This window comes from Marmota monax, unplaced genomic scaffold (genome assembly GCF_021218885.2).
Source record: "Marmota monax isolate L192 unplaced genomic scaffold, Marmota_monax_Labrador192_F-V1.1 WCK01_AAM20220418_F8-fsc00046, whole genome shotgun sequence".
NCBI lineage: Eukaryota > Metazoa > Chordata > Mammalia > Rodentia > Sciuridae > Marmota > Marmota monax.
Window position 1 is genome coordinate 320,393 of NW_026692486.1, and position 27,136 is coordinate 347,528.

Sequence of the window (27,136 nt, forward strand, 5' to 3'; positions counted from 1 at the left end):
GCATTAGAGGTCCAGTATGATTTGCATGTTAGAAAATCATTCTGCTCACTTTAAGCAGCCCCCTTAAATCCTCTTTTTTGGGAAATAAAGGTAAATATTCCTTGGAATAGGCAAAACATGGAGGCAATGACTACTTAGTATGCTTTAATTGGTCCTATAATAAAGAAACCTGAAAAAGTAACAACATTATGCTGTGGGATGGAGATGAGAAAAGATCCAAAAGGTACCTGAGAGTCAAAGACAAGCATTACCACTTAATAATGTCACCTGCAAGGGTCAAGCATGCCTAGGTTAAGATTAATCCTGCTTTTACAGCTTAAACTCTTGTTGAACTGATTTCAATTTCAATCATTTACTAAGAATTCACAATTTGGAAAGCATTATTTTGAGTTCTGCAAAGAAAATTAATAGCAAGACACAATCTCTAATCTTAAGCACCCTAAACTCTAGGAGGAGAGAGAAGAACAGAAATAATTGTAAAGCAAAACAAACACAAGGAGCCATCAAAGAGAGGTAAAAGAAAAAGAAAGGAATTGCTTCTAAGTTGAGAAAATGGAGGAACTGCTCCATCGAGTGGCTAATATCTGAGGTAGAACTTGAAGGATAGGACAAGATTTTGAAAACAAGAATTGGGAATAATCAACAAGAGTCATGAAAACAAAGATAGCAAAGAAATAGAGGCGGGAATAAATGCTGAGACATTATAAGCATCAATTCTCAATAGGAAGGTAAGTATTAAACTTGGGCATGGTTGTGCATCCCTGTAATCCCAGCAACTCGGAAGGCTGAGGCAGGAGGATGTCGAGTTCAAAACTAGCCTCAGCAGATTAGTGAAGTACTTAGCAACCCAACGAGACCCTATCTCTAAATAAAATATAAAAAAGGGCTGGGGATGTGGCTCAGTGGCTAAGCACCCCTAAGTTCAATCCCCTGTACCAAAAAAAAAAAAAAAGGTAAGTACTGGCATTACATACTTCATGTGTGGTATGTAATGATTTCAGGAATAAAATGGAAAGAAATTAAAGTTACAAAAGTAACATGAAGTTACTTGACTCTATGTATATAACTTTCAGTTTAGTTCTTCTGCCAGGCAGAAGAACCAATATGAACAAAAACACAGACATAAGAGAGCATGGGATGTGCAGGGAAGGACAATAGTTCATTAGTAAAGAGTAAGTTGTAGAGTGAGAAGGAGTAGGAGATAAAAATGATAAGATAGGGGGAGAGAGCATGAAACCCTCTTATTCCATAACAATGAGTTTCATCCATACCCTGAAATCTATAAGGAATTAATGCAAGAATTAAAATAGAGGTATAAAATGCTCAGAATTACATGATAGGAAAAGATTCTAGAGTAGGAGCAGATTCTCAAGGAAAGGAGAGAGGGTAGTAAGTTAAGTATCTACCACAGAATCCCAGGTCAGAGGTGTAGTTAAGTAGGTAAGATAGCTTGAACTAAACTATAGGTGCTGGGTATGGAAAGAGGAGAGAGAATGCAGTTCTAAGATGAGCCTCAAACCCTAGAAGCTGCCAAAGCAGTTACATAAGAGAGGAGCAGATCTGCAGTGAGAAAAGATGAGCTTTCTTGTAGATTCACTGAGTAAGAGGTTCCCAGAGCCTGGCTATGGAGGTCCAGGGCTATTCAACAGAACTTCTGTACTGATAGAAATCTATTCAGATATCTGTACTATCTGGTAGATACTAAGAAAAAAATTAATATATTGTCCTACTGTGTCTAGGTTATACTCTACCATAAGACTGGTAGAGTAGCAGCTAGATGCATGTGAATACTAAACATTTGAATTGCTGCTAGTATGACTTAGGAACTGCACTTTCAATCTGAATTTAAATTATTTGATTTGGAATTTTTAATTGTCAATAGGGTCAGTGGCTACTGTTTTGAACAGCTCAGTAGAATATTCTAGGTTAAGATAACACATATGATAAAGGAAATAAAGGGAGGGCCTGAGATCATCAGGAAAGACATCAAATACAAAAAGCCGAGATCTAAACAGGGACAAAGAGCCGTGGGCAGCACGAAGATTTAAGGAGGACACAGAGAAAAAGAGTCCTGAAAAAGAATGCTCAGAGGGGAAAGCCAAGAGAGGACAGGATAAAATGATGTCACAGAAGCTTTAGAAAAAAGTTGTTTTTTTTTTTTTTTTTTTTTTGTTTAAGAAAAAGTTAAGTGGCTAAGAGTGTCAAATGTCACTGAGAAGTCAAGAAAGATAATGACATAAAAGGGCCCATTAACTTCCGCAGTACAGAGGCCATTAGTGACATTAGCAAGAATCGTTTCAGTGGAGCCGTGGGGGCAGAAGCCAGATTGCCACAGGCTGAGAAGTGGAAAGCTGTATGAATTTACCCGTCTTCCTGTACAGGGGCACGTTAATCTTCTCCATCCCAGCCTAATTTTGGTAAATGTGCTGCCAAAGTTGAGTAGGTCAAGAAATTATCAGAAAAGATGCTAGAACATGAGTATGCTATGAATATACTATCTGCTTTATATGTCTTTTAGCATATAAATAACAAAAGCCCTGACCAAAACATTTCCATTGACCTTGCTCTGACTCAGTTCTGAAACTGTACAATGACCTCGCATGTTTTCAAGTTTTCTCATCCTTCAAAAGAATTCAATTTTCCTTTATTTTGTAAAACTAAATTTATAAAACTGGCTTATGTAATACCAAGAGTTTGGAAACAGTATAATTTCCTTATTTGTGTTCTTACATATTTTTATTAAACTAAAAAGATCACAGTTCCTTCTGTGGAGTTGTTAGATATAGAAATCATCCAGCATTTGCTCCGACTGATGCAAACAAACAAACCCTCTGGATAAGACATTTCTTTTTTGACTAGAGGAGTCCCCCAAGTGGCAGAAATTGGGTAATGGGGCCTTTGAAAGTCTTAAATGCAGATATGTTTTAAAGATATGCTAAAATGTTTTTTTTTAAAGTAAGTCAAAATGGAAATAATTTAAAATGTGATACCTTGAAAGCAGATACTTCATCTCCTGTGGCCTCTATTACCCCAGCCACATCAGTGCCAGGTGTGTAGGGTAAGGTTGGCTTAATTAAATGAGTACCAGAGCGGATATATGTCTCCACTGGGTTTACACCACAAGCGTGGACTTTGATTAGAACCTGAAATGACAATGCATTTTAGTTACACAGAGCATTTAGGCATTAGTCTAAGGTTACGCTATAACCAAATGGATTATGGGGCTATAAAAATGGAGAAAACAAAACAAACTAATCCTTTCCCTCAAGCAGCTCACATTCTAATTTTGTGAACCAATATGTAAATACAAAATAAAACAGAGTGGTTTATGTGCTATATTAAAAAGATTTTGGGAAAACACTAGAAGAAATATTTAAGGATATGTGTGGCAGAGACCCTATATTTTACCAAATCTACTTCCTCCTTTTCCTAGGCACATGGGAAACATTATTTCCTAGCCTCCTTATCAGTTAAGAGGAGTGAGGGGCCTGAGTGCCAGACAGTGAGCAGAAGTGATGAAAACCCCTTACAGGCCTGGCCCATCAAAACCTTCCTAGGCAATCCACACTGTGCTTCTATATCCTTTCCTGGGAACCTCAGAACTCAGGTGCTGAAGGTGGTGGAGCCCCATGAGCACAGACGCCTGTGTCCTCCTAAGTCACTGCTGGAGGACTACCCACCAACATTTTAAAACGTGGGAAATAATTTTCTATTTTTGAAACATTAAGATTTTGAGGTTACTTCTAATATAGAAGCCAAGTTTTCTTTAATACAAAGTGATGAACTCTGCGATAGGAATAAGGAAAACCTAAAGAAGGAAGCAGTGTTTGAATTGAGTCTTAAAAGATGAGTAGAGATTCTATAGGAATGGGAGGAAAATGATCATTTTAGACAAAAGGAATAGTACATGCAAAGACAGAAGGAATGAAAGGGCTTCTTGGGGAAATGAATAAAGTTTGATGTTGTTACAGCACTGTCTATTGAGGGAGTGATAAGAAATAAATTTATAAAGGTAGGTTAAAGCCAAATTGTGAAAACTCTCTAAGGATTGCTAAGGAAATTAGACTAGGGAGCTATGGAAGGTACAATAATAAAAACACATGATTTTGAATCAAAAGGATATTGTTAAAGTCACTTGAGATGATTAAGCTTTACAATTAAACTCTCCTAATTCTTAAGTGAAAAAGTATGAATGCAGAAGGAATTTTTTTTCCCCATCATGTGCAAAATAAAAACCAAGGAAGTTTTTGATTAAAACAAAGGTATCAAAACTACTTATGACTCCATTCAGAAAAATCTAATTATTACATTATGTGAGTTGATTCTCAACTTCAAAAATTTTCTTAAAACCAGAGGTTATTTCTTTTCATATGTTTACTTCACTAATTTTTAGCTCTATGTTAATTTTGCCAGAGTTCATGCATATAACCAGTGTAAACTTTGTCCAAATTCAATGTCTTTATAAATCATTGTTAGTCTGCTGCTTTTGAACACTAACTTGATGTGCTAGGGTTTCACATTCTGTGTAATCATTGCCTGAATGAGGGTATTATTTCCACCTGATGCTCTTTTGGAACCGGTACTACAACATCGGACTGCAGCTTCAGTACTTCTGGTCCACCAAATTCAAAAACTCTAATAGCTCTCATCAACTTCTGTCCAGTTGCCATGGTGACCTAGATACTAAAAAAAAAATTAAAATATTGTCATATTGTATTTAGGCTATCACTAGGCTTCCCCCACCTCCACCCTGGAGGGGGCAGATCAAACAATTTTTCAAACAACAATTTAAGTCACGAGCTTACCACTGATCTCATTTCATGTTTAAGAATCTTTCATCTTACAAATCCTTCAGCTACAAAGCCTTCCTGTGGGGATTCAGTGCTTTCAACAAGGTAATCAAACATGCAAACAGAAACATCTGGATAGACAACATGATACCATATCTTATGCTTTCTTTTGTATAAGCTTGGGTTGCAACATCTTGAAAATTTTAGGAGATAATATAAGATTTATTAGATAAATAGACTTCATTTTGATAAAATTATGAAATATGTCAAGCATAGACAAATATGGAGAATATAATTAAACACTTTCATACCTAACTTTAACAAGCCTCAACATTTTAAAAATCTAAATCTTTAAAAACATGAAGCTTGTCGTGCTCATCCCTAAAACCATTTCTGAACCTTTCATTAATGAATCCAGTACTAATCATTCCCAAGTACATTCTACCACTAACACACCCATGTGCAGTAGTAAGCAATCTGTGCTACTATTTTGTAACTTTAGGTTGTTTTGCAAACTTTAAGTTGTTTTGTACTTAATTATGCAATTTGCTTTTTCATTTAGCATTAAGTTTTGAGATGTATCAAACTGAAGCACTTGGCTTTATGTAGATCATTTTAACAAAAGGGGAAAAAACATTAAAAACTAAAAAAACACTAGGCAATTTTTACAATCTTTTGTAAATTACAAGGGCTTAGCTAACCTTTATGTCTTACCACTGTTAATATTAGAATAAAATGAAAGTTGAGAGTTAAAATAAACTCTTAGGCAAAGAGCATGAGGATATAAAATCATGTAACTTTGGAAAATTCTCTGTACCTGTAGAGATGTAATGAAAAGGTGTTGACTATAGTTCCATAAATTTAGTTGTGAGTTATTATAATTTCTTGAAGTAAAGCAAATCAAATATTGTTATAGATTATGCTACTGCTTAGAACATCTTTGCTAACTTCTGCAATAATCATACTCCTTAAACACAAACACTACAATCTGAAAGAGCTGCAAAAAGTAGGACCTGTGATCAAAGAATTCAGACTTTTATCAGAGCTCAGCACAGGACTACTCAGCCCAGGGCCTATATTGGTTACAAAGTGTCATTCCATGTGTGCTTGGAGTGGGGGAAGGAGGGCCAAAAGCATTTTGGTAGTATTATTAATGGAAAGTTATTGATATAATTAATAAGAAATTTACCATTTTAAAATCCTTAGTTCAAATGATCTGTTATAAAACAGCACCTAGCACAAAGGCAAACGTGAAATTTCCAAAGGAAAATATGAAATTTTCCAAAGGGGGAGATGCAGACCCAGGGTATAAACAGAGCTGCACAGACAGCACAGCAGCTACACAGTTTTGCAGGTAGATGGATCACTCCAAAGGACCCAGAAAAGGTAAACAGTCGTACCCAGCAATCTCACTACAGTTCTTTCCAGGTTTTCACTCAAACTGGGACTTTTCATAGACAAGATAGTGAAAGCAGAGCTTGGCATAGTAGCACACACTTGTAATTCCAGCAACTCAGGAAGGAGGCTGAGGCAGGAGGATTGCAGGCTTGAGGATGGCCTTAGCAACTTAGTGTACCCCTAAGCAACTTAGCAAGACTCTGAATAAAAAAGTCAAAATAAATAAAAGGATGTTGCTTAGCAATAGAATATTCCTGGGTTCAATCCCCAGTACCTCACAGACACAAAAGAGTACAAAATAAAACAGAAAAAGATCAGAGTTTCCCATGGTAGAATGGTAGAAAAAAGAACACAGCTTTTGTCTATCCTTTTTTTTTTTTTGTTTGTTTGTTTGCTAATGTTGTTTTCAACATGGTACCATGGAAGGTGTGTGTGTTTGGAGTCCAATAGCCCTAGGTTGGAATCCCAGCTCTATCATTTACTAGCCTCATAGCTTGAGCAAGGCAGTTAACATTGTGAGCTTGTGTCCTCATTTGAAAACTGGGTTTCCACTCAGATTTACTACACAGTAGATATGGCACATAGCATTAGTTCTTTCTGATTCATAAAAATATACTTCATTCTATTTTCTATCATCATCTTCAATATAACAACATTTACAGAACCTGGTTAGGAAAACAAGGTCTTATCCCCAAAGAATCCAGTCTAGATAATCATTTAAACAAAATTTTAATACCAATAAGTGGTTCTTATTTATTTGACAAGTAGTTTTTGAACATTAAATATACGTGAAGTATTATACTAAACCCAGAAAATACAAAGGACACACAGAAAATGCCCTACTCCTGCAGATCCTGTGCACTCTGTACTCTCACTCTCTCTCATACACCCCATGTAAGATGCATAACTTTCCATTTTCAGTATGGACCTATTTACTATTTGTTTCTTTCAAGTGCTCACATCTTTCCATCAGCAGAGATCATTAGCTTAAAAAAAACTGTAGTAATAATAAAAATCAAAATTGCTCTAAAATAGGATATGTACCTTATATCTAACATACATTGTTTCCCCTATGTTCTGGAAACCGCTAAATAGGGAGGAACAAAGGACAGAAGACTCATCCTTAATACTGGATTTAGAAGACCCACCTGCTTTGCCCAGTACTACCACATCCTCCATAGGAGCTTATACAGAGATGGGATGCATGACCTTGACAGCAGTCTCTTCTGATCTGCTTCTCTTGATCTTATTTCCCCAGAGCCTTGGCCATTGTGATTGGTCAGGCTCCAATCTGGTCTCTGCCTTTTAAATCAACTATGGGCTCCTCATCTGCTTCATAATACAGGTACTATGTCAATAGAAATTAGAATAAAAATAAAATAATATGACATATTGATAGCAAATTATGATAATTCTGAAACTCCCACAATATCTGACTTTTTTTAAAAAAGCATGAGTCTTTCAACTCTATAAAAATATTTTCACAACAGAGAAACAACAGTGGTTAAAAGTGTCATTTTATGTGGAAGTAAAAATAAAATCAATAATCATAAAAATAATTTTTATGAATGAGAAAACATTGCTGGAGCTTAAGAGACTTGGCCAGGATCACACAGAAACAAAGCTAGAACCCAAGTCCTACACTTTACAGATCTTTTTCCTTATTATATAATCCTTTAACCTTCAACCTTAGAAATTTTGGCATAGATTACCCTCAATTTCTAGAAATAAATTTCATAATGTTGACAGTGTGAGAGACTGAGTTAGAAATATAAAATTTAATTAAACTTCAGGTAGGATTACATATTTTATGATTAAGTATCTACTTAGTTTGAAATTTCTCAAATGCCTGTAAGTCAAGAAATTCAGCAGAAATACAATAGACATGATTCTATTAGGAAAATTAATAATTCCCTTATCTGGAAAATAGAGATAATATTCCGGAGCATGGGGCTCCTGTGAAGATTAACTGCAACTAACCAGGCAGAGTTCTTCTGGCATGCTGTGTTAGTCAAGGGTTCTCTAGAGGGACAGAATCAACAGGAAGTATAATTATAAAAGGCGGATTTATTAGGCTGGCTTACAGGACCAGAAGCTGTATAGTCCCTGATGGCCGTCTGCAGGCTAGAGAGCTGGAAGAACCAGTAGCTTCGCAGTCCAAGAGGCTAAAGTCCCAGAACAAGAGGGATCAATAGTGCTACCCTAGTTAGAGACCAAAGGCTTCTGGAGAATCAGCTTTGGAAGAGTGAAGAAGCTAGAAACTGATAGCCTCAGTTAATTGCAGCAGCAATCAAGAACCTGATCAAGAAGAATGGAGCTTGCATCTGCTGCTGCCTCCTTGCTCTTCCAACTTTTATTCCATTCAAGCCATCATCCTATTGGTCAGTGCTGCCCATGCTTAGAAATGGTCTCCATTTTAGGTGCCTATCCCACATGCCAAGCATTCCTAAACACACCCTCACTGGCATACCCATAATCCTCTTAATCTTCAGCATCTCTTAATCCAATCAAGTTGAAAATTCAAATTAACCATTACACAAGCCTTGCATACGCTAAGTTTTAGAATATTCAGAGCAAATCATTTGTGGACTCACAGTGGACAGGCATGGCTTTCCACTGCTTCTGTTTTTTTCATTAAAGTGTGCCTCAAACAGGCCTTTCTATTTATCAAATGCCTACTTTTAAAAATTATTTGGACTACCTCAGTGTAATTTTTGGTTCTGATTTTTGCCTCTGACTAGTTGCCAATCATACTTCAAAAGTCTAGGATGTACAAAACTTAAAATTCTCTTTCTAGCATTGGTCGTGTTCAGGCTATGCTGGTTTCCACATGGTTTAAATGAAAGTTAAAGTACAGCAATTCATAAAGCCAGAATAAAGGCACATTATGAGACAAAAGCAGAGGTGAAAATTAAGTAAGAATTCTGGCAAAAAAAAATTAAAAGTGAAAACTTAAAAAAGATCCAATTATTACAAAACGTGTTGCTGTTGATCAAGAATGACTCATGTAAATATACTGCTTACTTTTCTTATCCCAGAAATGGGGATGGGGAGGGTGGTGGGAGTTTGTCAGCAATTCTTTTTTCAGATGTGTAATCTTGTCACTAGATCTCTGGGTCCATTTAGATAAGGAAAGGTAAAGTGGGGAGGCGGTTAATAATTCAGAACCCCTCCAAGGTCTTGGATGGAATAGGGCAGGCTGCTCTCCAGTGTTGGGATAGAGCTGTGTGAGATGAGATCTGCTACTGAAGTCTCTAATGCAATAAACAGTCACAGTGGCTTCAATGGCACTCACACTGCCACTTTCATTAGCTGTGGACAAGGAATCCAGACTTCAGCTTTTGAATGGTTCAATCATTAATGAACCTTCCCGAGTCACTAAGATGAGTCTCCTCTTGAAACTGTAAATATACAGCCAAGTGTTAATAGGATTTTTTTTTTCCTTTTGAAGATTATTCTAGGTGAGGGTTACATAAAACTATGTATTTATACATAAAACTATATATTTCTTCCCAAACGGCAGCCTGCAATCCTGACAGCAGGTTTACTTCCCTAAGAGCGCTAAGAAACCTACAGCTGCGGGAATTTAGGGAGAGCAATCTCCTGTAGCCGCGCAGTGCCAGAGGGCCTGTGCCGACTGGCGCGCGCAGCTGCAGATGTCCCCCAGGGTAGCACCCGCCCAGGGACAGGCCAGCTGGAGGATGGGGGCGGGCAGCAGCGACCCTCGGTGCAGCATCCCAAACGTTGATCCTACTGGAAACCAGGCCAGACGGCCAGGACCAAAAGGTAAAACTCCCCAGTTGATTTTTCAGCTGAAAACTTGCGGCTTCTAGAGAGGAACGGCTTCGCTGTCGAGCTCCCGGTGCACTGATTGTCAGGGAACAAGGCAGGAGAAAAGTGCAGACAAAATCAGCACCGTTCAGTTTGGACGAGAGTCGCGGGGATTCTCGGGCTGAACAATTAAGAGGACTTTTAAAAACCACTTACCGCCTTTAGAGTGGGGATTAAAACTTGCCCGCGCGCCCTCAGAATCTACAAAACAACGGGGGCGGGTCGGCAGTTTCCAACTTTTGCAGGCTCCGCCTCGCCGGCGCGCTTCTCTTGACTTGCCAGGGAGGGCCGGAGAATCTACCGAGGGCGGCACGACAAGGAAGTTTGGTCATCTCCGGCCACCGTTCGCTTCAATATGGCTGCCTCCAGGGAGAGGAGCGATGAATGCCGAAGTGGAGAGCCGGGACTCTAAATTCCTCACGCATGGATCGCAGCGCAGAATTCAAGAGATGGAAGGCACAGTGTTTGAGTAAAGCAGATCTCAGCCGGAAGGGCAGTGTGGACGAAGATGTGATCGAGCTTGTGCAGCTCCTGAACGCTCGAGAACAGTTTTTCACCACCAGCTCCTGCGCTGGCCGCATCCTCCTCCTAGACGGGGTGAGGCTTCTTTGTGCCCTTCCAGCGCCTGTCCTCTGGTACCCAACTTTAGAAGCCCTGTGCCCACTCAATGGAACACCCAGTCCGTGTTACTCTGGTGGGTGGTCTCGGTTTCTTTATGTGTGTATCAGACCAGAGCTTCTAAGACAGTTTTGCGTATGAATCTCCTGGAGCGCGGGGTGGAGGGGTGTCTTTTAATAAAGCAGATTCTGGTTCTGTATGTCTAGGGTAGGGCTTGATTTTGTGCATTTGTAACAAGTCCACAAATGATGGCCTGAAAACTATGTTGAGTGGAAAGGGTTAGAGAATTTGATTTTCTCCAGGCCTGGAGAGTTTGAAGCCTGAGCCCTCACTCAATGGGTCTACCAAATCCTTGCTCCTACGTGGTTGAACGTCATCGGGTTTAAGGAGCTCACTGCCTCCTAGCGGCCCTCTGCATTATTACAGCCCTGGTAATTTTGTAATAGGGATTGGGTGGGGGGAGTATATTGTAGGAGGTTCAAGCTCTCAGGCTTTGGAGTGATGCTACTTAGAATCCAAATCAGTTTCTGGAATTATTGGCTATATGACCTTAGGATAGCTATTTAAACTCAGCTCCTTTCTGTTTCGTGAACTGAGGAAAATAAGAGTGTCTGCTCTAAAGGAATTGTGTGAAGGAACTGGGAACTCTTTTGAAATATTTAGCATCACGCACCCATATTGTGTGCTTTAAAATTTGGTTGTGTATTCATTTTATTAGTAATATTGAATTCAGAGCATCTAAGATAGAATATTCATAGGCTCATTATTTAGGTCCAGCATAGACTGATCATTTGCTGTTTTCCCAAGTTTTCAAGGCCTGTTGGTTTTTATATTGCTTCCATTGCATGCAGACACTGACACTCTTGCCCACACACCCTCTCTCATCCCCTCTTTCTATTACTCTATCTCACCTAGATTTTTGCAGTAGTTTCCAAACAAGTCACTGAACCAATGTTTTCCTTTCTCCCCCAAACCGTGTTTTATATGTGTCTGTGTGTGTGTGTGTGTGTGTGTGTGTATTTTTTCTTTTTTTTAAGACAGGATTCCCCCTAAGTTGCTTGGGCCTTCGCTAATTTGCTTTGAACTTGGCTATCCTCCTGCCTCATTCTCCCAAGCTGCTGGAATTACAGGTCTGGGGCCACCATACCTGGCTAGGTAAACTTTTTTAAAGCAGAATTATTTTTATCATTTATTTATGCTGAAACTTTATTGCACACTTTTTTATATCAGAGAATACAAATCTCTACCTTTCAACTCTGTTTTCCACAATGCCTCTTCATATTAAGTTAATCCCAGAAACCGAACTATTATTTTGTATTTACCAATTTTGCCTTTACTCATGTTTTTCTTTCTGAAATGTTTTCCCCATCTCTACAAATCTGAGACATGATTCCCCAAACTTCCACTTTTTACCCAAAAACAGACACACACACACACACATACACACTACTCACTTAAGGAATGACTGCTTCTGGACTGGCTCAGGCTTTATGTGAATCTCTTTCCATTTTGTGTATTATATTTATTTTTACTCTGCCTTATTTTAGAAAGGGTTTGGAGCAACTTATCTAAAGGAAACAAGAAAAAATGAAAAGTGGGAAATCTGAATAAAGGAAATACAGATAACATAAATCAGAGATTGTATTAGTGCTCATATCATGCAATTAGATCCTGTAAACTTAGTGAAGATGGATCGTACATTGTCTGGGAAGATTTATAGCAGCCAGTACGGAACAAGGTTGTACACATAAAGTTTTACAATGAAAACAAAACAGTTATTCAGAATATACTGCCTCCTGGTTCAAGGCCAGAGAACAATCTCCTGTAGACCCATTGTAAAATAGTTGACTTTGTTGGGGCTGGGGATGTGGCTCAAGCGGTAGCACGCTCGTCTGGCATATGTATGGCCCGGGTTCGATCCTCAGCACCACATACAAACAAAGATGTGTCCGCCGAAAACTAAAAAAATAAATAAGTATTAAAATTCTCTCTCTCTCTCTCTCTTTAAAAAGAAAAAATAGTGACTTTGTAGAAGTACTGTGATTTCTGTGTATGTGGTTTCCTATCTCTTCTTTGCAGTGTTTTAAGGGTAGAATATGTATATACCTTATAGGATTTTGCAATAAAAGTTTGTCCTCTTATGTCATTGTTAAAATGTGTTCCTTCTTGAAACTTTGACATTTCAGTCCTACGTCTCTTTTGGGCTGCACATGAAGTCTATTACAGAAGTAATAAATTTATGCCCATAGAGACCAGGGAAATATTATAAATGTGAACAGCATAGGCATCAGTAAAGAGTGGTAGGTCTTTTGTATTATTGAGGCACCACTATCCTGCAAAAGGAATTTTTAAAAAATGTTAATACAGTGCTAGCCAAATAAGATCACACATCTCAGATGCTGTTATGGAAACTGATTGTAATCCTTTTCTCACAAAAAATGTTTCAGAGAATTATTAAGTACCTTTACCTTTCAAATCATAGGTCAAATTATTTGGGTTCATTTTTGTTTATGGCTAACTTTACCCAAAAACACATTGAATTGTTTTCAGTAATTATTTACAAATTATTAACTTAAGAAAGCCCTTAATATACTACACAGTATACTTATTATTTTTATAAATATTTTACGATTAAATTTCTGTTTTTTGTTATTTTAGGATATAAATGGTTTGGGGGTTCAGAAACAAAACTGTTGCTGGCTACTAGTTACACACATACCTTGCATAAAAGATGATGTGGTAAGTTCTTATATACAAATTTAGAAAAACTTTAATTCACAGTTACTTTAAATACATATGAAAAGAACATAACTTTCAAGGTGATTTATGTGCGTAATTATAATGGCTGAAGATTAGAAAGCTTTCATTATAATGGCTTTTTTGAGTCCTAAGAGATAAAAGTATAGAAGTATAAATATGTATGCTAGCATTACTTCCTGTGGCTCAATAAAACAATCTTTTGGACATAATAGAAAGTTTATGGATGCTGGACAGGTTAGATCCAAATTTTTCAATTCTGCTGGTTAATAATTGTGTAACCTGGAACAAATTGTAGAAGGAGAAGGGTATTAGCCCTGACCCTGCATTACTGGCTTCACTGATGTAAATAAATTATACATTTCTTACTAGGATTGCTTTTGGAAAATCTTTAAATCTGCTCAGTTAGTTCCCTAAATTGAAGTGTTTAGATGAGTTCATATAAGTTAGTATTAGTCGGGAACTTTTCATATCCAGAGAATTTAGAAATCCAATTCCATCTTATGCAGAAATCACAATCTATTTATCCAGAAAGGACAGAGGTGAAGATGGAATCAGGTACTGTTGGGCCAGGTACTCAAATATTACCTTCAGGACACTCCCTCTGTCTTCATTTTTTGGTACTGGTTCTCTGCATGTTTGTCCATATCTTTTCTGCTGCAGATGGTCTTTGTGGCAGAAATGAGAGCTGCCAGCAACCCCAGCAGAAAAAAACTTTCTTTTCCTAAAATTTGTATGTTAGTCCTAGAAAAGTACTCTTGAGTTGTCCTGTGTTCTCCCTTTTAGCTCAATTTTATTTTTGCTAGTGGAATGATACGTCCTTGATCAAACATAAACATTTGACATCTTTGATATGGTAGGGAGAGTAATGAATGACAGGGTCATGATTGACAGTCATACCAGAATCAAATGGTGAAAACGAGGGAGGGTGCTACCTAGGAATGCTTGACAGACAGACATAATAACTCTCTTGTATAAATTCTAGCTCAGACATAGTATTACATGTTTCACTAAGTGGTCAGGCTGTGCTGCAGGATAGACTGTAACACAAGTGCAGCCAAGGTCAAAAGGCAGGTAGGTACCACACAGGAAAGAGACTAGTGCATGATTTAAGGTTGCTAAGAACAGACAACACACACAGTAGACTTAAGTAGTATAATGTTTACTTACAGCAAGAGAAGAAAGACAGTATAAGATCCAACTCCTTGCCATGTATTATGCCCCATGGCTAACAGATCTATAACACAGCTGTCCAGGGCATTTTGGCCATATATCCCACTTTGTGCTAAAGTAAAAGGACCCTGACCCTTGCCCCATGGGGTCTGAAATCCAGAAAAAATTGAGCATGCCTGAGGGCCACTGATACAATATGTAACTAAGCAATTCCAAGAAAGAAAAGTTTACTTGTGCCCAATACAGAGAGAACTGGAATATATTGGATTTGCTCTGAATTTTGTGTATGTGTGCAATACAATTGTGAGTTCACTAGCACATTCTATATGAAGCAGAGTTATTGGGAGATGTCAAATTTGCTTGGACTCTTCTCTTAGAACACATATGGTCCTGTCTCAATCTAAACAAATTTAAATAGTTCTTGTAGCACAGCTTTCATATATCACATTTTTTAAAAAAGAAAAAAAAAGTCTGTTGTGGAATTCAATAAAGTAAGCTACTACTTTAACGTTTATGGGAGAATTGGAAATTGAGACTTTACAGAAAATAAGCAATTTAATCAATTTTTGCTGAAAGAATTAAAAAAGCAGATGAAAAGTTATTGCAAACAAAGTATGCAGAGTTTGTCTGAAAATTTCTAGGAAAAATTAAAGTTACATGTGAGATAAAGTGTTACCTATTGATCCTATAGTTGAGTCTGATGTTATCACTTTTTATTGATGTAGATGGTAGCTCTGAAGAAAGCAAACGGTGATGCCGTTTTCAAATTTGAACCATTTGTTCTTCATGTGCAGTGTCGGCAGTTGCAGGATGCACAGATGCTGGTAAGACTTTTAAATTAATTTAGAAGTCTGGGTAGATTGAATTTTAAACATTCAGCTTCCTATAAAAATATAATGATGGTAGTTTATTTAACTGTTTATTAATTTATTTATCTATCTGATCAGTCTATTTATTTCTTATTAAAAAGAGTACATAATAATCACTTGCAAAATATAATATCTAAATTGTTCTTCCTGTTTTCTTCCTTAACCTTTCTATTTATAATTTTTACTTCAACATTGTATCTTTTGGTTTTGCTTCCTGAGTTCTTAGACAAAACACCATGGAACTACATTAAAAATCATCCTAAAGAATATTTCATTTTTCTCATCATTTAATTGAGTATTAGGTAAACGTCTTTTCAGTTGTGCTACACAGAAGTGTTTCATCTCCCTATTCATTTTTATACCTTTTATATGTTTATATATAAAATTAAATGGTGTTGTAAGCATTTATTTAGCAATAATGCATTGAGTCCCAGTGTGTCGGGCACATGATTAGAGACCATTGGCTCCTCCCTCAAGGAGGAGGGGATAGCAAAAAACAAAACAAACAAACAAAAAATCCTGAACAGGCAAATAAAGAAAGTAACAGCAAGGTGCAAAATGTCCTCAGAAAGAAAAAACAGGCTGGTGATAGAGAATAGTTTATAAAAAGAATGGCCTTTAGCACAGGCTTCTCTGAAGAGGTTTCTTTAAGCTAAGATTTAGAAGGAACAGAAAGAACTAAGCCTCTAACTGGTAAATGAATATTCCAAGCAGATTAAAGTATATAGTTACAAATTTCAGGAGCAAAAAAGAGCATGATGTATTCACAGAACAGGAAGAACAGGAAGTCTAAAGGGGAGAGCATACCAAGAGAAGGTGAGAGGTAGACTAGGACCAGTCACTTAGGGCCTTGTAGAAAGGGTTTGGATTGTTTTCTGGCTTGATGAGATTTGTTCTGAAACCTCAGATCTGTTCCAACAAATTAGCAGTTGGTCACATTGATCAAAGTGGGAAATGGTGGTGGCTTGCCTAAAATGACAGAACTGAAATAGGGGAAAAAGATACATTCCAAATATACTTTAGTGAATCAACTATTGAGGTTGCCTGGGAGGGTGGGTTAGGGTGGGAATCAAAAATTACTTGAAATGTCTTTGAGATACTGGTTTTAGATGCAGATACTTGTCTGTTAGGCTGCTATAATAAAATATTAGACTGGGTGACTTAGAACAAAGAAAATTTATTTCTGAATGCTGAAAGTAAAAATATCAAGGTGCCTGCAGGATTGGTTTCTCTTGAGGCCTTTCTCCTTGGCTAGTAGATGGCCACCTTCCCCCTATTACCTCTCATAACCTTTTCTTTGTGAGTGTATACCACTGGCATGTCTCTCCTGGTATGGACACCAGTCCTATTAAATTAGGACACTAGTCCTATTAAATTTGTACCTGAATTAACAACTTAAAGGCCCTATCTCCAAATCTCGTCACAATGGGAACTTGGGCTTCAGCATATGAATTTTAAACTCTATGAACACAATTCAGTCCATAATAACACATCAAAATTTCAAATTGGCTTTTGGGTAGAATTTTGGAACTCAGAGGAGCAACAGTGTCTTCAGACCCTGTCAAACTTACCCCAGGGGACAAAATCATTCCTGATTAAACTCCTGAGCTGGAGTAAAGAAGAGGCCCACATTTAGTCCCAAGGGCCCCATACAGAAACATTTAGAGACTGATAAAGTAACTTAGTCAACCCACAAGATCAAAATTTTTGTGCTTTATATGCTTTACTCATATTATTTCAACAAAGTTTTTTTTAGAAATGAAACTGAGATAATCTGTTTTTACTTAGAGAAAACATTTAACTCATTTAAAAGAATTTTTTATTTACTTTTAAACGACATGGTTATAGGAAGGATTGATGTGTGTGTGTGTGTGTGTGTGTGTATGTGATTTTCTGCTTTATATAAACAATTACTAGCCAAATGTCTCTATTTTATTGAATTCTAGTTTTATTCTTTCAATGACACTTCCAAAATTGATATTCTGGTATATCTAATAAGAATGCTCTTAGGACTTGTAAGCGTAGTCCATGTAGCCAAATAACCTTAATAAGTTTTGGGGTCATTTATGTTTCTGTCACTTATGCAACTGAATAGATGATCCGATTAGCTAGAGTGTCAGAATTTAACAAGTTTTATTTTCTTACAGCATTCAGTGGCAATTGATTCTGGCTTCAGAAACTCTGGCATTACGGTGGGAAAGAGAGGAAAAATTATGTTGGTAAGATGCATTTTGGCACAAAGCAGTTTTTTAGTACAAATTTTATTGCCATTTTATTCAGGAACATATTCTGTTCTAAATGGCAAATTTCAGAGTTTAGATTTACATTTGAGGTCTTATGTTATAATTCTCTTTGCTTACTTTAAGCTTGATTTCTGTTCTCATCCTGAGCAGTCAAGATCTGCTTTAATAAGTACCATGGTATAATGACAAGAACCACAGAGGAGTCTAAAGTCCTCTCTGTTGATACCACTGGGCCCCAGTTATGCCACATGAACTCATGCAAACTCACTTAATCCCTCAGCATTTGAATTTTCTCAGTTTTGTCAGAGCTTCATTGAACTACTGAACTAGGGCCAAATCTAGTCCACAGGGAGCCAGATTCCACTATGTTTATGGATTAATTATTGGTCAAAGTTGCTTTTGTGCCACAGCAACAGAATTGAGTAATTGTGACAGATACTGAATGGCCCACAAAGTCAAAAATATTTACTCCCTGTCATTTCACAGAACATATTTGCTGGCCCCTGGCTAGATGATCTTTAAAGCCCTTAGTCCCACATTTTCTATCTTTTCATGGCCAAGCCAACCCATAGTTATTTTGCCCAATTTTGATCTACTGTGGTATTCACTGTTTGGCATGGGATGTCTTGTTTGTTTTTGAATTGTTTCAGATTATCCTCTATTCTAGCTCCCTAGAGTTTTTAAAATCTATTTTTAACAAATAGCCTATTTCCCAAATAGGGTAGGCCCATGAAAGAAAACACCTGCAAAGCCTGAATAAATAGAAAATCAAAGCCCTCAGTACTGGTTTGTGTCCTCACCTGACTCCACACAGCCATTTTCCCACTTTCTCTCCTTTGTCTTCTGTATCTAATTAGTTAGGAGTCCTGTTACTTCTCCCTCTCATTTCTCCACCCCAGGCCCTCTGCCCTGGCTTCAGCCCTCATTATTCCTCACCTCAGTCTTTTTACATTTGTCTTTTGACTGGCTTTCCTATTCCAGGTTTTGTCCTAGTCCCTGCAACCAACACTGTCAAAATCCCCCTTCTAAAAAAATCAGGGTCTCCAGATATTTTCTCTGATATTCAGGTCATCTTATGTCTGTGTATTTTTGCTCATCTTCTTCCAGCACACTTATACTCCAGCCATATGGAGCTATTAGATGTTTCCCAAAGGCTTTAGGCTCTCCCATGGCTCAGTGCCTACAGAAAAGTTCTTCCTCTGACTGGAACACCCCCTTCCCCTTTTCTATGTCTGGTGCAATTGCACTTACCCTTTTCCATAAAGCTGAGTCCTCAGCCTTAATTAGTGGTTCCTCTTCTACCTTTTTGCTAGCATTGTGTGTGTGAGCTCGTATGTGTGCATACATGTTTCTTTATCATACTGCTTAAGTTGCCTGGCAATTCTTTGTTCACTTACTATTTTCTATTCTAAGGTGTGAGTCCTTAGAAGACTCAAATCCTCTGGTCTCTTCTCACCTTATGGGAGGCCTGGAATAGTACAGATGTTCAGTAAAGAGTCATTAAATGAATTTTACTCCTCGTAATAGTTTTTGTTGCTGTTTTTCTTAACATCTCTCCGGTGTTAGGATCTACTTAGAATATGTGAACTGTTTCATCAGCAGGGTTACTAAGATTGGCAACGCTAAGGCATTAGGAAAGCAGCTTTCTAAGCCATAGTTAGACTGAAACTGTTCAAAGTTATTGGATTCTTTGATAGTATCTGCTTCTCTGAAAGATAATATGTAGAAAGCTTTCTTTAGAAATGACTGTATATGATTGGAAAATCTATTTAATCTTCTTTGGTTCAACTGTGTTCAGCTAATTTATACCAAAGACTTACATGCTGAAATGGAACTAAGCTATGTTCAAACTAAGGCCTGACTGGGACTTTTCTTTAGTTAAGGCCTGATTGGGACTTTTCTTTAGTTATCTTCATTGTATAGAGATTATAAAGTCTTCATATCTCAATTGTTTTTCCCCCTAGGCTGTCCGGAGTACACATGGTTTAGAAGTTCCATTAAGCCATAAGGGAAAATTGATGGTGACAGAAGAATATATTGAATTCCTGTTAAATATAGCAAACCAGAAAATGGAGGAAAACAAGAAAAGAATTGAAAGGTATACTAATTAGATATTTTTATGGTATTATTAATATGCCTAGGTCATCCTTGAAAATATTAATTCACACCATCATTATATCTCAAGTTTTTATAATCTCAACTGCTTGACTATGTCTAGCCTTATCATAAATAATTAAAAGACAATCAAAGTAATAGATGAGAATAGGTCAGAATAGATTAGGAACCAAATGGAACATAAAGGCAGCTGAACATGTGACCACCAGAAACAGGCATTAAGGAGAGAACTGTAATCATTTAGGAAAGAGCCCACTAGCAACAGGAACCATAACTGATAGTTAAGGCAGCCGGGAAAGATGCGCTCACTTGCCCTGCTTGTGACCCACCAGAGATTACCTGGAATCTCCCTCTGAGGAGTATAGCCTGGGTTTTTTGTTTGACAAGTTTTTTACACCTCTAGCCAGTTTAATTCCCTACTCTTGTCACAGATGCAATCTAGAATTGCCATAATTATACAGCCAGGAAGGAGTACAGCTGTCTATTCACATCTTATATACTTTTGTTCTTTAACTTCACTTTCTGACAAGTGAAATTCTTATTTTAACTTTTTTCCTCAACATTTTCTAGTATGTCTCTTTGCCAGTGATTCTCCACATCATAATTAGAATCATTTCTGTGAAGTCGAGAGGAATCCTATTGCTTAACTTGCCTGATTAAAATTCTTTAATATCTAGAACTTTTCTGAAATAGCTGAGACTAGAAGTGACAATGGTAGCATTGTAACCCAGTGAAAGAGGTTTTTTTTTTTAATCTGTAATTTGAGAGAAGTACGTACCTTAAAGAACAATTGTTAGAATTCATTTGATCACATGTGCACATGGCTGGCCTCCCTGTCATGTGATGGACTCTCTCAGAATAGGATAGCCCTTATTCTTCATTAGCTCATGGAGAGTAACCACATCAGTACCACCATCCAGACTTTCTCAATTGGGGATCCTCATTTGAACCATAGAATTCATAAATTAATCAAGAGATTGTTTCTCAATTCTCCCAGGTATGATATGTATCAAGTACTATTTTAGACATACTGAGAGAAGTTGATTCATTACATACAGTGATGTCTTAGAGTATTAGGACTTAATTTTCTAACTGAACCCTGGCAGAGAAAATCTGACCATAAAAACCTGGCCACAAAGAGCAAGTATTCTAACTCAAGTGATGATTTCAGCTAATCTACAGAAGAATAGTTCCCCACTCCACTAGAATACAGGTTTGAGATATATGTAGATACTTATTGGTACCATTCCAAAAGTTTACTACATTTGATAGATAGTAATCTGGTGAGACTGTTTGTTAAAATGTAGGAGGTAGCAAATCAGTTTTCTCTGTTTCCTTACTTGAATTTCAACAAGATGATAAATATAGCTCAAGATCAACTAACTATACACCTGGTGAAGTTAATTGAGCCACGTTCACCAACTATAAAATCAAATTATGCTTTAAATCCATTGACTCAAAAATGTTTTGAGATTATAGTATGCATGCTGCTATCAAGAGAGCCATGCTCATCATATAAAATCAGGGAAAAATTAAAGAAGGGTAAAAGTGTCTTAAGATACTGATTAGAAGATTACATGTGAATTCAAAAAGTGTGAACAAATTAGGGAGCTCCCTTGGGAACAGCTGTACATTCAACCAAATGCAGAAGAAGAGTTACTCTTCTGATGTTGAAAAGAGAAGAAATAATAAACACTGGAGGTGATGAGTTAGGCAATCAATGGGGAATACTAAAAATGTTTTGTCATAGGACCAGTTTTGCAACTCAGATATCTCTAAGAGAATTGCAAAAACTCAAAAATATACTAATATATAAAATGTGTAACACTTCAGCAGCAAGAGATATTCTGGAAACATAGAGATCAAAGTTAATAGAAAATATTTTTTTCTACTATAATATTTAATAGAAAAAGATCTTATTTGTTTAAAAAAAAAAAAAAAAAGTCCCAAGCCCCTTGTCAGTGGGAAGAGATTTATCCAGCAGGAACAGCTGACTTCCTGTGGTTTCTGGAGCTGGGCAAGACAGGCCTGCAAGTTGCAGCAAACTGCCGATTTGGAGACTGGGAGAGACAGGGACTAACACCAGACACAGTATGATAATTTCATACATAATGATTTCCAGGTGAGACATAGGAAGCCTGAAGATCTTTTTACTAACTACAAGAGGAAGGCTTTCTTTGTGTCTGTTAATAAGAGGTCAGGGCATGGATCAGATGAAACCACCATTTGGCTATAAGTAGAATGAAATTAACCATGCTCTCCTTTTCATCAACTATATAATAAGAAAATGTTAGCTAAAACATAGAATAAAAGAGCTAAATATATTGGCATATAATATTGTTAAGAATAAAGAAATCTAAAAGAGTAATTGAATCTACTTCCAGTGGTTGGTTTTTTTTAACTCTTTTAACTGTGGTAAGATATGTATAACATGAAATTTACAATTTTATCCAGTGGCATTAAGTACATTCACATTGTATGCAACCGTTGTCACTATCCATTTCTAGAACTTTTTCATCATCCTAAATAGAAACTTTGTACCACTTAAACAATAACTCCCAATTCTGCAAACTCCCAGCCCCTAGTAAATACTAATCTGTTTTCTGGCCCTGAATTTGACTATCGTAGGTACTTCATATAATTGAGATCATAGAATATTTGTCCTTTTTTTTTTTTAATGTCTGGCTTGTTTCACTTAGCTAATGTCTTCATGATGTAATGTCTTCATGTCTTTATGCTGTAGCACATATCAGAATTTTACTTCTGTTTAAGGTGATAATACTTCATTGTATTAATAGACTGCATATTGTTAATCCATTTATCAGTCGTGAACATTTGGACTGTTTCCACCTTTAGCTATTGTGAATAATGCTATGGTACTCTGAACATCAGTGTCCAGATATCTGTATAAGTCCCTGCTTTCAATTCTTTTGGGTATATACCCAGAATGCAATTCCCAGTCATGGTAATTTGACATGTTTTTAAGATCCCCAATACTGTTTATGATAGCAGCTGTGCCATTTTACATTACCACCATTAATGAGAAATTGAAACCGTATCTTGGCTGATATTTTTTTATTTTCTGATATTTAAATAATAGTAATCATAGTAGGGTGAATGTGAAGTGGTATCTCATATAGTCTTGCTTTGCATTTCCCTAGTAATTATTGATGCTTAGCATCATTTCATGTGTTTATTGACCATCTGTCTATCTTTGGAGAAATATCTATTCAAGTCCTTTGCCTTTTTTAAACAGTTGTTTGGTTTTTTGTTGTTGCGTCATTGGAGTTCTTTATCTGTTCTGGATATTATTAGTCTGTTATCAGATATATGATTTGCACATATTTTACTCACTTTTTTGAGTTGCCTTTTCACTTTTTTTTCCAACTACTGTTTCAGTTTTTCACTTTCTTGATAGTATTCTTTAGTGTATAAAAGTTATACATTTTTATGAAATCCAGTGTATGTATTTTTTCTTTTGTTGCCTGTGATTTTAGTCTCATACTCAAGAAATCATTTCCAGATTCAGTGTCATAAAGCTTTCCCCCTATTTTTCCCAGAGTTTTATAGTTTTAGTTCTTGCATTTGGGTTATTTTGGGTTAACCAATGGTTGATTTTTAATATTGATAAGTAAATGACTGAGTAATGGGCTGATGAAATTGGGCCATCCTTTTTTTTAAAAATCACAATTGCTCTCCAATTCTTCCATGTGAACTTTTTGGGTATCCCAGCCTAGCTCTGTTCTCAGTCTCTTCCAGGTAGATGTATTTGGTTCTTGACAGCAAGTATACAAGGTATTTCCAGAGTAGACTTTATCCCATCATAAAGGCGATAGATTGGGTGAGGATAAATAAGTATTAGTTTTTTCCAACAAGTATTACACACAGAACTATAAAATTTGAAGAACTGCTAGGCACTGAAATTCAGAGAAGAATCCAAAATGGATCCTGCTTGGACAGCCTATATAAGTAGCATAAGTAGCATAATTATGAGTTCATGAATGCACACAAAAAACTATTCAACCTGGAAAGTGGCAAGTACCCCAATAAATGCATAGAATACTCTAGGATTTCAAAAGAGAAACAGTTAAATTCATTTGTGCAGAAAAGCGTAATCAAAGAAAACCTTATGGGAGAAATCAGTGAGGTAGGCCTTAAAGTTTAGGATTTTTATATGAGGAGCCGTAGAGAAGCGGGAATTGCATGATAGGTAGAAAACCAGAGTACAGGTAAAGAAAAAGGGGTGGCAATACCTAAGCCATGAATGGGTATCCATGAATGGCTTGATTTACCTAAAGGATAAGAGGAGGAAGAATTTCTGTTACATCACTTTGCTGCTTTCCTTTCTGCTTTTGGTGCTTCTTAGCTTCCCTGTGGATTTCTCTCTCTCTCTCTCTCTTTTTTTTTTTTTAAATACCATTTAGTTAAACATTGTTCTCCAGGATTCTGCCCCTGGACTGTGGCTTCTAATGTGTAATATCCCATATACAGTTGGAGCAGTGTGCTTCCAGGTGCTCCTACTTCATCTTATCTTTCTCATGGCATATTGAATGTGGCCTTACAACTCTGCAGCTCCTGATGATCCAAGGGCTCCTTGAGATGTAACCACAGACCACATATATCTCTCACCTGTGTTTTCAGTACCTGCCACGGGCCTACCACAGACCTATGTTGTTTTTAAGTAAAATGCTATTGCTTAAATGGTTAAAATTCAAATACATACCACATCAGAACTGTTTTTTGTTTTTGTTTTTGTATTTTTGAATGATTTCCTCAAGAACGTGTTCCTAATTCAGAAGCCAAATTTTTAGCTTTTTATTTTAATTGGTTCTCTAACTGACCTTAAAAAAACAAGAAAGATAAGCAGTCTGCACTTGGGAGGAGGAGGGGAAATGATGATTGGAGGAGTTTCAGTTGCATATAAATAGTGTATTAAATAAAAATTAGTTACTGTGGGACAAGGCCCCAAAATGTTATTTGTCAATATTTCTGTCTTTCTCCTTTAACTACACCTCCTTCTTTGAGATTGACTTGGTCATTGAAGAAATATTTATTGAGTACCTATCATATACCATGCATAGTACTGGATATCAGAGTATACAGTGGTGAGTGCATGTGTTCCTAAAACAGGGACAGGACATATAGTAATCTTGTCATTTATTATAGTTGTGTGGAGCATTTGGGAATTTTTGGATCGATTTGGGCTTTAGAGTTTGTCCAAGTAGAATCTTGCCTGTTCCTTAAATTAAAGAAAAGAAAATTGATCAATACAATAATATATTCTATAGTCAAAATTTTCCAGTTGTAATCCCGTTATAATAGAATACATGAGTAAAATGGGATCACTACAATGGCATGGGAATTTCCAACTTCCAGATCATTCTAATTGGGAACCTAGGATAATATACATCTACCTTTTTTATTCAGTAGTTATTCATTCATTTTTTTCCAGCACTTTGTCATTGAGTTTGCCAACCCTGTACTGCATGCTAAGAATATAACAGAAAACAAGATAGACGTTTCATGACATCTATATTATTTAAAAATAGTCATTATTAAAAACTCTGTGCCAGGCACTGTGCTAGATACTTACCTGTCTCATCTGTGATCTTCTGACAACGCTGCTAGGCACATGATATTATCCAGTTTTATAAATGAGGAAATCAAAACTCAGTGATTTACTCAAAAATGTAACACTAAAACTCCAATGGAAAATAAAAGAACAATTTGTCTAAAAATGTTCAAATAACTAATAAACAAATGTAATAATGTCACTAATAAACAGAGATGAAAATTAAAATAATGAGATACCATATTAATCTATCATTAAAGTAAGGCATGTTCTTTGATGGTAATATTTAATCTGTGAGTGAAGTGGCCTGTCTCAAGTACTGCTATTAGAAGCATATGTTTTTGACCATCCATCTGGAAAACAGACAGTATTTTATCAAGTGCCTTAAAATGTGCATACCCTTTAACAATGTGATTATTTAGGTATCTATTCTAAGTAATGGATAGAAACTTGGATCAAATCATTTTCCAAAAGGTTTTTACATTGTTGTTTGTGTTAGGAAAAATTTGAAAATAAAGGCATATCTGGATAGCATGATGTTATACTATTATTAAAAAGTATTTTGTAGTTCATTTGATGAAATGGAAAATGTTCTCAATAAACGTTAAATTTGAAAAAGCAATGTAAAACTTTATATGTAATATAATTGTGTAAAAATGCAACAGTTTTATGTCTTTAAATACATGAATACAGACTACATTAATAAATTGGAAAGAAAAAATATTAATAGCGGTATATCTATGTAAAGGTGTTCAAACTCTAAAGTGATCTTCTTACATGTATGATTTTTTAAAATAAAATAATAATATTCAGGGTTCCTAACCGCCTTTGCTTGATTCCTACATTCAGAATAGAATGGAAATTGAGGTTGGATAGAGGGTGTTGAGAGATGGATGATTCCATTCCAATTTTTAGAATTGTTCTTAAAGAACTGAAAGCATTTTTTTCCCCTAATTAAACAGTGATAAAAGCAGGAAGCATATTTTTTTCTTTGATTTACTTAATATTTATAAAGCTAACCTAGGACATTGTCAAATTTGTGTAATTTACAAAATCTATGTGTGCTTTCATCATTCACTTTCAGACTATATAGATATAATAGTAGTACTTTAATTCTTTACAGGTTTTACAACTGTCTACAGCTTGCTTTGGAGAGAGAAACAACTAACTCACATACCAAGATCAAAGAGAAAAATAACCCATTCTGTACTCCTAAGAAAAAGAGAAACCCAGAAAAACTACGTGGCAAATGTATCCCTGAAGAAAATGATAAAGAACCTGAAATTGATGATGACAATGACCCAGGAATCAATGTTGCTATCTTCCCCAAAGATTACTGATTTGTTTCTGAAGTGTATTAGTAAAATAATGTTCCTAATAGGTGTTATAAAGTTGCTCTTTATAAGAGTATTTTAGCTGGTTGATATCAGCCATTCAGAAAAGCAAGATTTAATTTCTCTGTTTGAGAGAAAACCATTTTATAAGCTTCTGTGACTTTTTCTTGTATGTTTGCTCATGAATTACTGCATTTTTCAGTCATAATCATTGCAAAAATAAAATTATGATTTTTAATGCTGCTTTCTTTGTTTCAATGACTACTTCTACAAAGTAGGAAAACTAAGTATAGTCTCCTTTCGAGACAACCTCACCATCATGGACATTTGAGTAAAAATCATGGTAACCTTTTTAAAAATTTTAACTTTAAAATCTCTAGCTTTGGGAGGAAGGTTAGAGTTCGTTTCTGTTGCCATGGAATCCATTGGCAAGGTT

General features: G+C 36.4%; 2 protein-coding genes across 6 annotated transcripts in view; one reads left to right on the forward strand and one right to left on the reverse strand.

Annotated features, from left to right (window-relative positions):
- Positions 1 to 10,313, reverse strand: part of Cryz (crystallin zeta) — a 26,473-nt gene extending 16,160 nt beyond the window's left edge. The window contains exons 1-4 of one of the 5 annotated variants that reach the window (XM_046443155.2): positions 10,176 to 10,313; positions 7,337 to 7,536; positions 4,560 to 4,683; positions 2,991 to 3,143 (exon numbers count right to left, since the gene is read on the reverse strand). In XM_046443155.2, the coding sequence (XP_046299111.1) occupies positions 2,991 to 3,143; positions 4,560 to 4,670 (264 nt within the window). In that variant the 5' untranslated portion in view covers positions 4,671 to 4,683; positions 7,337 to 7,536; positions 10,176 to 10,313. Of the gene's footprint in view, positions 1 to 2,990; positions 3,144 to 4,559; positions 4,684 to 7,336; positions 7,537 to 8,272; positions 8,467 to 9,483; positions 9,590 to 10,175 lie in introns of those variants that run through there. The other 4 variants (XM_046443154.2, XM_046443153.2, XM_046443158.2 and 1 more) reach the window with 4 other exon arrangements.
- On the forward strand, positions 10,249 to 26,943 carry Tyw3 (tRNA-yW synthesizing protein 3 homolog). Its single transcript, XM_046443161.2, has 6 exons — positions 10,249 to 10,616; positions 13,296 to 13,376; positions 15,293 to 15,391; positions 17,584 to 17,655; positions 19,644 to 19,777; positions 26,490 to 26,943. Exons 1-6 carry the CDS (start codon positions 10,404 to 10,406, stop codon positions 26,704 to 26,706), a joined length of 816 nt encoding a protein of 271 aa, XP_046299117.1. The 5' UTR covers positions 10,249 to 10,403; the 3' UTR covers positions 26,707 to 26,943.
- The last annotated feature ends 193 nt before the right edge of the window (positions 26,944 to 27,136 follow it).

Excerpts from the sequence above, each read along its gene's own strand:
- Tyw3 (XM_046443161.2), top strand. The coding sequence starts at position 10,404 with ATGCCGAAGTGGAGAGCCGGGACTCTAAATTCCTCACGCATGGATCGC. Across the intron at positions 13,377-15,292 it reads CTTGCATAAAAGATGATGTG|ATGGTAGCTCTGAAGAAAGC; the intron begins GTAAGTTCTTAT and ends TTATTGATGTAG. Across the intron at positions 15,392-17,583 it reads TGCAGGATGCACAGATGCTG|CATTCAGTGGCAATTGATTC; the intron begins GTAAGACTTTTA and ends ATTTTCTTACAG.